The following is a 15819-nucleotide window of genomic DNA, read 5'->3' as shown; positions in this document are numbered from 1 at the left end:
TAATATAGGGACAATGATACAATAAATGATCTAGTGTCCCTGGTTCTAGATTACAGTGCCAGCATTTATTTGACTTAGAACTGTCTAATTTTTGCAAACGTGTAGGGGTCCAAAAAGCTCTATGTAATAAGAAGAACCAAGTTTGTCTCATAGATGCTGACACTGTACATCCCATTCTCCAAGACCAAATTAGTGGCCATTGAGATGCATTAATCTGATGTCCAATCTCAGTGCTCCAAATATCTCTTAGACCATTTTTTGGTTTTTTGTTCAAATATCCAGATATTAATTTATACCACAATGCGGCTTGATGTCCTAGGAAGTCTGCTTGAAAACATAAGAACTTTAAACTATATTGATTATTTAATGTTTTCCATTCAGGGAACCCAACCTGAATGGCCTGCTTCAATTGCAACCATTTAAAACTTTGTGTTTTATTAAGACCAAATCTATGTTGCAATTGTGAAAAATCCAGCAGTTTACCTTCTGAAATAACATCGTCTAGAGATCTAATGCCTGCAATAATCCAGTTCTTCCAAAGGATTTGAGCTCCGCCAATTTTGATCTTGGAGTTTATCCATATAGATTGATTAGTTGATTTGTTTATTGGGATAGGTGTTAATTTATCAATAAACCTCAACGTTTTCCAAGTATCCATTAATATTTTATTTTCTCTGTATCTTCTAGGTATGTTAATACTTGGCAGATGAACTAAATTTAGGGGAAACATAAGGCGCCATTCCAAATATAACCAATCCGGTGCATTATCCATAAGTTCTGGGAGGATCCAATACATACCCTGACGTAGAATATAGGCTTGATGGTACCTATAGAAATTTGGAAAATTTACCCCTCCCTCCTTAATTGATTTTTGCAAAGTTACTAAAGCTATTCTAGGTGTTTTACCAAGCCAAAGAAATTTTGTTAAAATGCTATTAAGCTTTTTATAAAAGGACCCCTGAAAATACATAGGTATCATACTCATTTGGTAGCAAATTATATTTCTAAGTAACTTGGTCCAAAAAATTGGAAATAAGGGCTAATTCTAAATTCTAAACTTCTTGATTAAGTAAGGTAAGGCCGATGTTGATCTAATGCCCGAAGTTCCCTGCTAAAAGAATATACTTAAGCGGTGGAGGTGGTGTAACTGAGGCCTTAAAATAATATATTAAGTTAAAGCTATATGAGTTGGAAACTGACTCGGAGTATATATTCATACAAGCTGATTGACTGACAGAGCTTACGAGTATAAATGAACATATAAAATTAACCATCTTAGGAAAAACAGTATGTATGACACAAAGGGCAGCATGATAACATTTTGTCCTTCAGCCTGGAAAAGAGGTGGCTGAGGAGAGATATGACTGAAGTCTACAAAATCCTGAGTGGATCAATTTTTCACTCTGTCAAAAATGACAAAGACTAGGGGACACTTGATGAAGTTACAGGGAAATACTTTTAAAACCAATAGGAGGAAATATTTTTTCACTCAGAGAATAGTTAAGCTCTGGAACGCATTGCCAGAGGTTGTGGTAAGAGCGGATAGCATAGCTGATTTTAAGAAAGGTTTGGACAAGCTCCTGGAGGAAAAGTCCATAGTCTGTTATTGAGAAAGACATGGGGGAAGCCACTGCTTGCCCTGAATCGGTAGCATTAAATATTGCTACTCTGGGTTTTGGCCAGGTATTAGTGACCTGGACTGGCCACCATGAGAACGGGCTACTGGGCTTGATGGACCATTGGTCTGACCCAGTAAGGCTATTCTTATATTCTTATCTGAAAACATCACAGAGTAGAATCCCTCATTAGTGACTCAGCAGGTTCAAAGTTTTGCACTGGGCCTACCCTTCGGGACACTGGCTTGCAAGAGAATTCCTACTGGTTGTCACTTGGGCCAGTTGAGAGCTGCACTCCTCTAGGAACCCAGGTTTCATAGGGCCATCATGAACTATAAATATTTGTTTCTAGTGACAGAAACATATCAGTGCTGTGGACAATATAGTTCCCTGATGTAAATTCTATTTCTTTGCTTTTAGGTCCTGCTCCAACATTCCTCTTGATTTGGGGATTTCAGCTCTGTTTCTCTGAAGTTTGGGAGGCATTTCTTCAAAACAGAATTCTAGGATCTGGGATCCCCCTCTGCCACCTATGTTCCAGAATGGTACAATTGAAACTTCTTGTGCTGTTTCTTGTGAGACTGGTGGCACCTTTGCACTACGAAGGTGAGCTCCTTGCTTGATTTATCTACATTGACCTGCTATGTTGCTGGAAATAAGCACTGTACTCAAGTATGCTACTGCTAATTGCATATCTGGGACACACTGAACAAGATGCACTAAGTTTCCCAAAACAGAAATGGGAAATATTGTACATGTGACCCACTGAATAAAAACACTGACCTTGCCCTGCGGACAGCTGGTGAGCTAAATGAGAATGAATCATACAGAAATGATGGCATTAAAATGGATGTGTGATTTAGGCCTATTCTTACCACGTTGATTTGCTTGTCTTAGTTATTCAAACCAGTGATGTCCAGGGAGTCTGCAAAATCAGAGGTCACAGCATCATGGTGGTGATGGTGGGGAAAGTCCAAGTAATTTACTCAATAGCAGCATCTACTGACTAAACTCAGGGGTCACATGTACCTGGTTCTGGAAGGAGCCATGGTCTATGGTCCCTGGCATATTACTCCCTTTTTAAAGGAACTGAACTAGTTAGCTGTAAAATGGCAAGTTTGAAGTGTAGAATGGGTACAAGTGGATCAATTTTTCACTCCATGAAAAAATTACAAAGACTAGGGGACACTTGATGAAGTTACAAGAAAATACATTTAAAACCAATAGGAGGAAATATTTTTCACTTAGATAATAGTTAAGCTCTGGAACGCGTTGCCAGAGGATGTGGTAAGAGCGGATAGCGTAGCTGGTTTTAAGAAAGGTTTGGACAAATTCCTGGAGGAAAAGTTCATAGTCTGTTATTGAGAAAGACACGGGGGAAGCCACTGCTTGCCCTGTATTGGTAGCATGGAATATTGCTACACCTTGGGTTTTGGCCAGGTACTAGTGACCTGGATTGGCCACCGTGAGAACGGGCTACTGGGCTTGATTGGCCATTGGTCTGACCCAGTAAGGCTATTCTTATGTTCTGTTTTTCATTGTTTTTATTCTGGTGACTTTTTTTCTATATTTTTGAATGTTTTATGGTGTGCTTTATATTTTGAGGGTTATTGTACCCACTAGTTTTCTGATATTGTAGCTCACCTTGAGCAGTTTTTTCTGGAAAGGTAGTGCATAGATTAATAAATTACATTAAAATAACCTCTGTATAAACTGGCTCAGAATCACAGGTATCTGAGAGGTGTTTTGTTAAGATTATTACACACAAAAATGTGGATCTCCTTTTCAAAAGGAGATCAGCTGTCTTCTGAGTATAAAAAGGTTGTTTAGTCTTGCCGAGCAAGCTGAAAAAGAGGCAATGAAGAGGTCATGACAATGAGTTTGTGAGATGAAAGGGGCTTGGGATTTAGAAGGAAGACAAAAAAACAAACCAACAAGAAAAGAGACAGACAGAGGGGGTATTTGTTTAGAGAGGGGTCCCTGGCTCCCAGGCAGTCAACCACTATGGTTTTCAGACTAAAGTGAGGCTGGCAATGTCTATCCAAGGATAGAAATCAAGGGCAGACACAATTGGTGAGGTTAGCCATTCTGAAGACATGCAGGATAAATGCAAAACTAACCTTCCATCACAACCACCACAAAATTATGCCTTTCCTGGAAGGAAGGGTCTGGCTGTCATTCTACCACTACCTCTGTCAACACTGAGAGGGTGGTAGATGCTTGGAATAGCCTACTGATGGATGTAGTGATAATCAAAATTGTGGCAGATTAAAGCATTCTTGGAACAGATATAGAGTACAGTGGTAGGAACAAGGATAGGCTGCAGTGCTGTAGACTGTCACCTTTCATTCTCAAGAGCATAAGCACATGGAGAGGTGAAACCTCAGTGGACCATGGTTTGTGGCAGCTCGAAAGACTACAGAGTGTTTATTTGTTGTGGATTCTGAGGGGCAAGGGAAAGAATTACTGTTCAAGGCTTAGTTGTTCACCTTCTTCTATATCACCACTCAACAGCAAAAAGAGACCAGTCTCCCCAGTTACGGGGTACATATGTAGGGCCAGATATTCAGTGGTTCCTAACCGGACAAATCCTGTTAACTGGACTAAACTAAAACTAAACCAAAACTTAGCTTTGTATACCGGGTCATCAACCAAAATAGAGCTCGATTCGGTTAACAGAGACTAAAATAAACACAAAGAAAAAATGAACACAACAGTCAAAAGTATTAATGTGCCTGTTTTCCGAAGTGGACAATCAGTAGCACTTGCCTGGACAGAACCACTGAAATTAGATCAGACCACTTTGGCGCTATCTAAATGTGCCCGTGTTCCGAATGGAGATCATGTGGTCAGTCATTGCTTCAGTAGCACTGGGGGAATTCTTAGCCTTGCTGGATTTGACTGAGGCTTAGTTACATATCCCCATATTCCCGGAATGCAGAGTTTCCCATGTTCCATGTTCTGGAAAAGCATTTTCAGTTTTCATCACTACCGTTTGGTTTGCCAACAGCATCTCGCACCTTTACCAAGGGGATGGTGGTAGCAGCAGGACTTCTACACAAGGCAGGGATTCAAGTACACCCATACTTGGATGATTGGTTAATCAAGGCTCCATCCAAGACCAAAGGTCACAAGGCATTGGCATAAATTGTCCAGCTCCTGCTCCAGTGATTGATTATCAATTTTCAAAAGAGGCACCTGGAACTGACCCAATCCCTGGAGTACTTGGGGATTCTCTGCAACACGGCAGAATGTTTCATGCACATCACATCTGAATGAGGGGAGAGCCTCAGAACCCCGTGTATAATAATGCCAATTACTGCACTAGAAAGGGAAAAGATCTGCACCGGCTCTTGTCTGCTGTAAGTAGAAAGGGGGTCAAGAGCCGGTGAAGATCTTTTCTCTTTCTAGTGCAGTAATTGACATTATTATGCACGGGGTTCTGAGGCTCTCCCCTCATTCAAATGTGATGTGCATGAAACTTTCAATGAAATTATGGCATAAGTAAATCGTTGCTTGAATATAAGTGAGAAAGTTATAGGAGTTGGATTAAGTGACTTGCCCAGGGTCACAAGGAGCAGTGTGGGATTTGAACGCACAACCTCAGGGTGCTGAGGCTGTGGCTCTTTATTGGAAGACCTTCTGTACTCCACTCACTTTCTGACAGTCATGGACTCCATTGGGACATAGGCTTAGGCCTCTCTCTCCTTAACAATGGGGGGAGGGGGGGATGCAGGGGTGTGGTCATCCTAAGGGCGCAGCAGCACCCTTCCTCCTCTCCATACCTCCCCCCCAAGCCGCCTGCCCTCTCGCTCCCCACCCGCTCACTTGCTCCCCGATCCTTTCCTTGCTATGCATGCCCCTTGCCTTCCCCTGTACCTTTTTGGCGCTCTCTCTGATGTCACTACTGGGACCTGCACCTAGGAAGTGAAGTCAGAAAACATGCCAAAAAGGTATAGGGGAAGGCAAGGGGGTGCAAGCGGCAGGGGAGGGGCACCATCGCCCTGGGTGCCCCTCCCCCTTACTAAGCCACTGAGTGCACTCTCCTCCCCCAAACAGACATTCTGCTTTAATTGCAGTGATGGTGTGAAGGGAAGAGTGAAGAAGATTAAAGTGATGAGAAGCTGACAGAGACGTGATTTTTTTTTTTTTTTTTAAATAATAAATTAAAAGTCCAGGTCTGTCTTAAATTCTTTTTCTTAGTTCTGAAGCGTTTGATTAGTTTGAGTTAAAATGTCTATACATACTTACATTGTTCTGAACTTACATTTCAGTATCCTGATCATAAGATTATTGATATTGTTGCCTGGTCCCGAAATGTGATCCCTTCCCCCCCCCCTCCGAGATGTTACCTTGTTCTATTTTAGAATGTGTAATATTGAGGCTGTATAAGTTAGTCAATTTATTTATTTCATTTTCTATCTTGCCTCCCCAAAGAGCTCAGAATGAGATACAGGTTGACATACATAATATAATACCAGAACGGTTGTTTAAAGAAATAATTGAGGTATTAAACATAAGGAGGAGGAATTCATTCATGTAAAGTCCATCTACTATTGGATAGGATGATTAGTCGGTGACATTTTTTTGTGAAGGAAATTTTATTGACATAAATAATATACAGTTAATAGATTATAATTTGCCATAGTTATAGTACAAGTTTTTTTGATACAAGTTTTTGTCCTAATTTGACACAAATTTGGGATCTAATACCAATATACAGTACATTGTATACAGTTTACAGGTTACAATTTCCCATAGTTCCATTGCAAGGTTCTTCAATATGTACAAGTTTTATCCTACTTGACACATACTAGGTATCTAATACCAATATACATAAAATGCAGTTTACAGGATACATTAGTCATAGGTAATTTAGGTTAAGTGTGTTATTTTGCTGTTATTAGTAACAAGGTCTCATTACATAAAATGGGACCAATACTTATATAGCACAAATTGTCTTAACAGTAGTCCACTATAGTCCTAAACTCTGGCCTGGATTAATTATAACCAGAGTTCTTTTGTAACCCTCCATCTATTACTCTTTTGTAATCCGCCTTGAACCGCAAGATAATGGTGGAATAGAAATCTCTAATGTAATGTAATATATGCAGGAGGATTGTGCACTCTGAAGAGTTCTGTCTGCTCATTCATTCATGAATTCAGGAACTCATCTCAGAATAAAATCAAGTCCCATCTGCTTGGTTTCACCTAAGGTGGCTTTTTTGTCCCACTGCTGCTCTGCTCTGGAAACAGTGAGATGGATATTTTATATGTAAGAAGACATTATCCAATCCGGTAGGAACATCTGGTATTAATATGATATGTAGGAAAATATTCATGTATCTACTGATGGAAACCAGAATTGTAAAAGAATAATGAAAGGGGGAAGAGAACTGAAACATGTTGTTGGAATTTGCGGAGAGTGGAAATGTGACTTTATTCCTCTGGAATGTCATCATTCAGTCCCTTGTCTGGGCCCTTATTTGAAAATAGCGGTGTCCAGAACCTCCCAGTTCAACTTTGGGACGTCTGCCACAGCAGCAATTTTTTTAAGATCAGAAAAACCTAAAGTTGGAAAAACTGTGCAAATTGAAGATTTTCCCATGAATTTGATTGTGCTTGATCAGAAAATATTTTTTTTAATTATATAAAACCCATCCCGGGGTCACTCAGAGACACTGATTACATAAAGCTCTGTTTTTCTTAAAATATGCTATTACTTTTGCTTAATGGAACAAATTTCTTGGTATTATAGCTATAAGTTTTAGGTTTTCATACTCAGCAATGAAACATTGATTAAAAAACATTTTATGCAAAAGGTCTAGCAGTATTTCATTAAATGAACCTTCAATATCTGTACTTTATTGTGGAAAATAACATAAATGTAACATACTTTGCTAATAGCTAAACACGTACACTTTAGTGTAGTCACCTACCAATGGCTGTTCAATTCGGTGATGGGACAAAAGCATGCGAGACTTCGGCACGCCGACATTGCAGAGCCAACAATTCGGCACAAGATCCCAGCGCGCCGCCTAAAAAGTTACTTTTAAAGAGCTCCGACGGGGGGTATGGAGGGAATCCCCCCACTTTACTTCATACTCTTCGTGCTGCCATTGGGGGGGGGGGTGCAACCCCCCACATTATAGATAAAACTTAACTTTTTCCTAAAAAATTGGGAAAAAGTTAAGTTTACTCTATAATGGAGGGTTCCAACCCCCCAACCCCCCCAATGGCAGCGCGAAGAGTATGAAGTAAACTGGGGGAGTTCCCCACTCACACCCTGTATTGGAGCTCTTTAAAAGTACCTTTTTAGGTGGCATGCTGAGGTCTTGCACCTATTTTTCTGTGCTGCAATGTCGGTGCGCCGAAGTCCCGCGTGTGAATGACTATGAACCATTCGATTCCTTGCAACAAGGCCTCACGCTGCACTAGGTCTGTGGTGAAGTCAGTTATCAGTTTAACACCTCGCTCGGCTGTGTCATTCACCACCTTCAATGTGACAACACTGACTGCTACTGGCATCACCACAGACACAGTGGTTAACAACATACCCAAGCGAAGTCCTAAAATGATAATGGAATTTACCACTAGCATCACCACAGACCCAGTACAGTGTGAGGCTTTGTTGCAAGGAGTTGCACAGCATCACAGGCTTTATCCTATCTCAAGAAGACTTTTAGGGCTTGAGTGTTTAGAACACCATTGGTAGATGACCACACCAAGAGATGATGTTTTATGAAGGCGTTTCCTGCTGTTGCTGGATAGGAAAGCCACTTCCTTTGCCACTGGCCACAAAACAGCCTGTGCCAGAGATGGAGCTATGGGCAGGACTGGGTGGAGCTATGGGCAGATCCTTGGGCAAAGTAGAGCAGGCTGGGGTAGGTTCTAAATCTGTCTAGTTTCTGTCTCTTCCCTGCCATCATTGGGCACCATCATCTCCCTCTATTTCCTTTCCATTCCCTTCTATAAGTACCCTCTCTTCCCTCCTCCCTCTCTCCATCACTTTGTGCTCACCAGTTCTCTACTTCCCTCCTCTGTTACCATCTCGCTTATTTTTTCCATCTCTATTTCCAGAATCTGGCCCTCTCAAGCATCACCCTGACCCCCCCCCCCATCTGCACATCTATCTCCCAGCAAATCTTCCTGTGCTCCTTTCCTCTCTCCCCCATGGTATGTTATCTCTATTTCTATCCCCCTCCCTCCTCCCATGGTCAGGTCTCTCTCTCCCTCCCTCCTCCCGTGGTCCGGTATCTATCTCTCCCTTCCTTCTACCCTACTTTGGACCTCTTGAACTGCTATCTACTGTGCTGCTGCTACTGTTGCAACACACAGAGTGCCCCCTGCTCTAACCACCATGCTTAAGAAGGCATATGAGATTAGGGACGGGTAACTCTCTTCATCCTTCCATTCTCCCTCCATCCCCTGTGGTTGGGTATCTCTGTCCTTCTTCCCTCCCTCTCACCCCCATGGTTGGGCATATCTCTCTCTCTCTCTCCTTCCTCACTCCCTCACTCCCCCTGATAAGGTATCTCTCCTTCCTCACTCCTTCCCTCTCCCTGGTAAGGTAGCTATCTCTCCTTCCTTCTTCTCTCCCTCCCTCCCTCCTCTCCCCATGGTCAGGTCTCTCTCTCCTCCTTCCCTCCATCACTCTAAACTTTCATGGCAGTGCTAGCTTTTAAAGCAGAGCACTTCCAGAAGGCTAGCCATCCAGTCTCTTGCAGTCTCTTCAATTCCTAGTACACCAGAACAGCTGATGTAACTTCCTGTTTCAGTGTAGCAGGAACTGAAGAGATTGTGAGAGACTGGAGCTGGCTAGCCTGCAGGCAGTACTTTAATTGCTAGCACTGCCGGCAGGCTAAGAAATGTTAGAGGAGGGGGGATATAGTGGACTGCGGTGGTGTCGGTGTCAGTTGGCAAGTAGAGGAAGCCGCAGTTGGAGGCAAGTGGCATGCAGCGGCAAGGCAACTTTCCAGGGAGGGCAGCAGCGGCAAGGGTGACTCTCTGGAGTGGGAACAGTGGCAGCAACAGCAGAGAAGCAGCTCTGAATATGGCTTCTGCCTGACTTCACTTCTGGTGCAGAGCACTGGTTAGATGAAGAATACTATTAACTGGGAAGGAAGGTAGGCCTGACTGCGTTAATACCGTTAATTTTATTTAACGTCAATGCATTAATCACATTATTAACGTTTCAATTGTTCAGCCCCCAATATATAATGTTTTGTTTCATACAATAATGATATTTCTCAGCACTTATTGAGTCTTAATGTCTTGTCAGATAAAAATCGGAAGGGCAGAGGAGCACCATTGTTGGCCTTAATCCATCCCTTCTTGTTGTGCATCCGTTCTTTAAAAGTCTTCTTTGCATCCTTTCACCATGTTGATATTGCTGCTGGTTTGTTCCTCCTTTGGACCTCTTGAACTGCTACTTACATGCTGCTGCTACTCTTGGACCACACAGAGCGCTCCTGTTCTAACCACTGTGCTTAAGAAGGCTTGTGAGATCAGGGATGGAGTTTGCATGTGCTCCTTTCCCAAGCTCTGCAGTTCCCACACTCTTCCTAACAGGAGGTGAAGCTTGGAAGAGAAGCATATACAGACTCATTCCCTGGCCCTTCATTCCTTCCACAGCTAATTCTGCTGCAAATGCCATGATCAAGCTTATCTCAGAGTAAACTCTTTTTAAATAGAAAGAGGGATTATAATATGAAATCCAGAGGAAGGCTACTAAAATGGTGCATGGTGTTCATCATAAGGCGTATGGGGACAGACTTAAAGATCTCAATCCATATACTTTGGGGGAAAGGTGGGAGAGGGGAGATATGATAGAGACTTTTAAATACCTAAGTGGTGTAAATGTGCATGAGTCAAGTCTCTTTCATTTGAAAGGAATCTCTGGAATAGGCATAGGATGAAGTTAAGAGTAATCTAAAGAAATACTTTTTTACAGAAAGGGTGGTAGATACATGGAATAGTCTCCCGGAAGAGGTGGTGGAGATAGAAACTGTGTCTGATTTCAAGAAAGCCTGGGATAGGTACGTGGGATCTCTTAGAGAGAGGAAGAGATAATGGTTACTGCGGATGGGCAGACTGGATGGGCCATTTGGCCTTTATCTGCCAACATGTTTCTATGAAATAAGTGGATGACTTTGGAGGTGGTGCAAATAACACCTGCGCGTTATGACATATAATACTGCCTAAACCCTCTGTGAACTTCCTGATCATGGAGCAATGCGCAAGCACACAAAAATGAAATGATAAGCATAATCTTTAACCACAGTCTATAAGAGGTTGGGTCTTATCTGCTATCTTCTCTTTCTTCTTAGGTTCTGGGTACTCCTCTGATGAAAACTTTCACAATGAGGTATATGTTGAAGAGGCTCCCCGCACTCCCGTCCTGGACCACCGAGGTAAGATAGTCATGCTGCCCCTCTCCTAACTAGTGACAGTCCCACTTAGCTTTTAGTGGGCCATATGCTTACGAGAGTATCTCTAACTGCGTCAGGCCTAATTGGAATTTACAGTTCAGACATTTCATAGAGGTTGGCAGAGTCTCCTGTTTTGTGCTAAAGAAAGAGTGAGGGTATCAGCTGACTTGGTTAAAGTCACTAAAAGCAGTGACGATGGTCATTGCTCGAGGTACTGTATCTGAAGTTCCTAACTAGCCATGCTTGAGTAGGAGCAGTGCATTCAGGGAGGTGCGCAAGGTTATGAGGCCTTTACAAAGAGCGAATCCTAAGCGTTTTCAGTTCAGTTCCTACATAATATGATGAGCAAATTCCAAAACTCACCACCAAAGGAAACCTTTTTCACATCTGAAATATACTCCAAATTTCTTCATACTTTGCATTCTGCAAATACCCTAGAATCGTGTCTCTTGAGAAGGGTTGAAAAGCCACTCTCTCTTATCTCTGTCTGTCTGTCCTGCTTTTCCATAGGAGTAATTTAAATCTAGGGAGTGCATCTTTTCTTCTTTGATTCAGTTCTAGATTTTTGAAAGGACGAAATCTGATTGACCTATGTAAAGATAATATTCCCCTAACCCCCTCAAACACCCCCCCCAGGTTTTATGTAACAGAGTATTGATCACTCTTCTCTCCCCCTGTTTTTAGCCCCTCGATGGTGTTACAGCTTAAACCTCCCTGATGGTGAGACAGCTTGTTACTCTCCACAGGGAGGGAATTACCGCAGCACCCTGGGTACGCGCTGCCTGCTGTCATGTGACCACGGATTCCGGCTGATAGGACCCAGGTCTGTGCAGTGCCTGGCAAGCCGTCATTGGTCAGGGATCGCCTACTGTCGAAGTAAGTATGTGTGAAGCCACTGCATGACTGTCCTGGTATGAAGTAACGAAACCATCATTAGAAGAACACTGCATAAATCCACATTGACTGAATCCCAACCTGTACACGGTTCACACTATACATGCCCAAACATGCAGTATGGAGTAGAGAGCTGCACGGGAACAGGGACGACGGGAATCCCGCGGGACCCACGGGGATCCCGTGGGTTCCCCCTTCGGGTCACGGGGATCCCGTGGGATCGCCCCCTAGGGTCACGGGGATCCCGTGGGGACGCCTTCGAGGGTCGCGGGGTTCCTGCGGGGCTGGATGTATTCAGCCGCGAGGCTCGTCTCCCTACCTGCCCTCAGCCCTGCCGCACACAGCCGAATGGAAGTCTTCCTGATGTCAGCGCTGACATCGTGAAGACTTCCGTTCGTGTGCTGCGGCAGGGCAGGCAGGGAAAAGGCAGTGGTACAAGGCAGAGGGTGGTCCGCCCCGAGTGCAGCACAGCCAGCCAGGTCTCCCGACCGACTGACAATAGGCCCGGTCCGTCAAACCTCCCTGCCCTGTAGCCGCGAATCTAAATTACTTTCTTACAGCAGCTTCAATACTCCAGCTGCTGTAAGAAGGTAATTTAGATTTGCGGCTACAAGGCAGGGAGGTTTGTTGGACTGGGCATGTTCTGTTGTCAGTCGGGCGGGTAAGCGCCACAAAGGTAAGGGGCAGGGAGGGAGAAAGGGAGGAAAGGTGGAGTGGAGAGGAAAAGGCGCTTAAGGTAAAACTGAGGGGGGGAAGGAGCTGAAAGCACTGGGGAAGACAAAGGAGTGGAGAAGGACGCTGAAAGCACATGGGGAAGACAAAGGGGTGGAGAAGGACGCTGAAAGGACATGGGAAAGACGGGGGTGGAAAAGGACGCTGAAAGGACATGGGGAAGACAGAGGGGGGAGAAGGACGCTGAAAGGACATGGGGAAGACAGGGGGGATAAGGACACTGAAAGCACATGTGGAAGACAGAGGGGGGAGAAGTATGCTGACAGAACATGGGGAAGATGGGGGGAGAAGGACGCTGAAAGGAAATGGGGAAGAGAGAGTGGGGAGAAGACGCTGGCAGGGAAGAAGACAGAGATGCCAGACTATGAGGGGAGCGGAGGGAAGAAGATGGGCGCCGGATCAATTTGGAAGGGGGGAGAAAGGGAGAGGCACAGTAACAGAGCAAATGGAAGATGCAGAGAGAAGAGAGACAGTGGATGGAAGGAATTGAATGAGAACATGAGGAAAGCAGAAACCAGGCAATAAAGGTAGGAAAAAAATTCTTTTTTTTTTTTTTTTGCTTCAGGATAAAGTAGTATATTAGTTGTGTTGATAAAAATTTATAAACATTAGAGGCTCTGGTAGAAACCCGTTTACAAAGTATGTATTCTTCCAATTAATATTTCCAAATTAATAAAGTCTTTTTGCTTATTTGTAAATGGGTTTCTACCAGAGCCTTTAATGCAGTAGCATAATTAAATGAAATAACTATTTCTGTAGTTTATAGGGACAGGTAGGGATAGAGGGGATTCCTCGTGGGGACGGGGGTATTCCTCGCGGGGACGGGTGGGATTCCTCACAGGGACGGGTGGGGACGGGTGGGACTTTGGCGGGGACGGGTGGGATTTCTGTCCCCGCGCAACTCTAGTATGGAGTGGAGGCGTGACAGTGGTTAGAGCTGCTGCCTCAGCACCCTGAGGTTGTGGGTTTGATCCCAATGCCACTCTTTGTGACCCTGGGCAAGTCATTTGATCATCCATTGCCCCAGGTATCACAGTTAGATTGTGAGCCTGTCAGGACAGATAGGGAAAATACTTGGAGTATCTGAATACTGTCTTGGGTGAATCTCTTCATAAATGCGGTTAATAAATCTCAATAAATATTCTGTGTACTGGTCACATGCTATATGCCAAAACTGGATTCTGTATAGGTTGTTCAAAGATGGACGCATGAGTTTGGGCACAATTGCATAGCCCTGTATATTGAACAGTAATCAGGTACTTTTAGGTATTTTTCCTATCTGGCCTGGCAGACTCACAATCTAACTATAATACCTGAGGCAGTGGAGTGCTAATGATTTATGAGCAGACTAGATGGTCCATTTGGCCTATATCTGCCATCACATTTCTATGATTTGCCCAGAGTCAACAAGGAGCAGGCTGGGATCAAACTCACAATCTCAGGATACCGAGGCAGCAGCTCTAACCACTATGTAACACTCCCCTCCTAGAATCTATGGGCTTCTTTTACTAAGGTGCGCAAGCGTTTATAGCGCGCGCTAACCCCGCGCTACGTGGCTAGAACTAATGTCAGCTCAATGCTGGTGTTAACGTTTAGCGTGTGCTATTCCCGCGTTAAAGCCCTAACGCAGCATAGTAAAAGGAGCCCTGTTTTGTGCACATTCTGACAGCTGGTTCCTACTCACTATAAATGTTTGACTTCTTTTTTTATTTTATCATACATTGATGTAAATGTGCTATATATTTTTTTTAGTTGATTGTTTACTAATAAGAGTATATACTGTATTGCAGTTGAACCCTGAAACATGGCCACAGTAGGCACATTTTTATAATAAAAGGACTTCTTTCCTAAGATTAGAAGTAATATTCTTAAAGATATGCATATATAATCCCCTCATTGAAATATTTGAAGGGAGGGTAATATGGGGAAGTGGGGCGGGGATTAGGGGGAAGGGTAGGATACATTTAACTGGAGAGGGTTATAAGAGTCCATATCTTCTACATGTCAAGGACTTTGCTCTGACATACTGAGGGGTAAAGGGGGATAAAGAAAAGGGGGTATTTTGGATGGAGAATAGAGGTTGGGGTAACATAATGTTGTTCTGACACAAAATTATTGAATAGACTTCTTTATGTTGTTTCTCTAGTGTTCTGTTTAAACTAAAAGGACTTCGTTTATACTTCAGCTGTTCGTGTGAAATCTACTTTCTTTTTTATACTGCTTCATGTTTGTGGATCATTAGACTCTCCTGTGGTACTGATATCATTTATTTCCCCCCCCCCTGTTATTTATTTAAAAATAACAGAACATTACAAATAGCCACATATCACAAAACTATGCTTTAAAACATTCAGATACTCTTCTAACATCAAGTTTCATTCCCCCCAATCCCTCCTATACCCTCCCACTTCTCTCTCCTTCCTTAATGTAAGTATGTTAATATATTTTCCTCCTACTCGCTACTGTTATTTACCCCAATGCTTGTCATATAAGAAAAAAGTCTATGATGCTCCAGATTGATCTCTACGTTTTAAATAAACTTGCTGATGTTATTTGTCTTCCAGGAATTCGCTGCCATGTGCTACCAGCATTGCCAAACGGCTCCTACTACTGTTCCATTGGAGTACATGTAGACTCGCGCTGCGATTACACCTGTGCTCCCGGGTACCTCATTGAGGGGGATCGCAGTCGAACCTGCATGGAGGACGGGACATGGAGTGGCACTGAGCCAATCTGTGTAGGTAAATTCCACATATACAAGTCTTACTACTGCATAGAGTCTGTCATGATATGTATATCACAGCTTACCTGGAGTGTATCCTGGATATCTGATCTGATGTGTATCACTTACCCCTGGAGTTTATCTAGGATATTTGCTCTAGTAAAGTAGTTTTCAGGCCTATACTGGGGGACTTCTGATCCCCTAAGAAACCTCGCGTTCACTACAATTATCTCAGCAACATCTTCTTACAATCCTATCCATTCGTCAGTTATTTTATGACAGAACATGCAAAACCATTTATTCTGCAGTCGCTTCCAATGCAGATCACAATAAAACATGCATAATATTACAAAAAAATCATAAAACTTTTTTAAAACAACATAACAAATATCCAAATAATAGCACATAATTCCTACTATTGACC

At 43.1% G+C, this 15819-nt stretch overlaps 1 protein-coding gene across 4 annotated transcripts in view; it reads left to right on the top strand.

Annotated features, from left to right (window-relative positions):
- Positions 1-15819, top strand: part of SRPX2 (sushi repeat containing protein X-linked 2) — a 66914-nt gene that overhangs the window by 30956 nt on the left and 20139 nt on the right. For 3 of the 4 annotated variants that reach the window (XM_033945133.1, XM_033945134.1, XM_033945132.1), the window contains exons 2-5: positions 2037-2222; positions 10946-11029; positions 11732-11923; positions 15238-15414. In XM_033945133.1, the coding sequence (XP_033801024.1) occupies positions 2159-2222; positions 10946-11029; positions 11732-11923; positions 15238-15414 (517 nt within the window). In that variant the 5' untranslated portion in view covers positions 2037-2158. Of the gene's footprint in view, positions 1-2036; positions 2223-10945; positions 11030-11731; positions 11924-15237; positions 15415-15819 lie in introns of those variants that run through there. The other variant, XM_033945135.1, reaches the window with a different exon arrangement.

The sequence above is a fragment of the Geotrypetes seraphini genome, chromosome 5 (genome assembly GCF_902459505.1).
Source record: "Geotrypetes seraphini chromosome 5, aGeoSer1.1, whole genome shotgun sequence".
Classification (NCBI taxonomy): domain Eukaryota; kingdom Metazoa; phylum Chordata; class Amphibia; order Gymnophiona; family Dermophiidae; genus Geotrypetes; species Geotrypetes seraphini.
The sequence above is the reverse complement of the archived record's forward strand: the minus strand, read 5'-3'. Positions and strand labels throughout refer to the sequence as shown.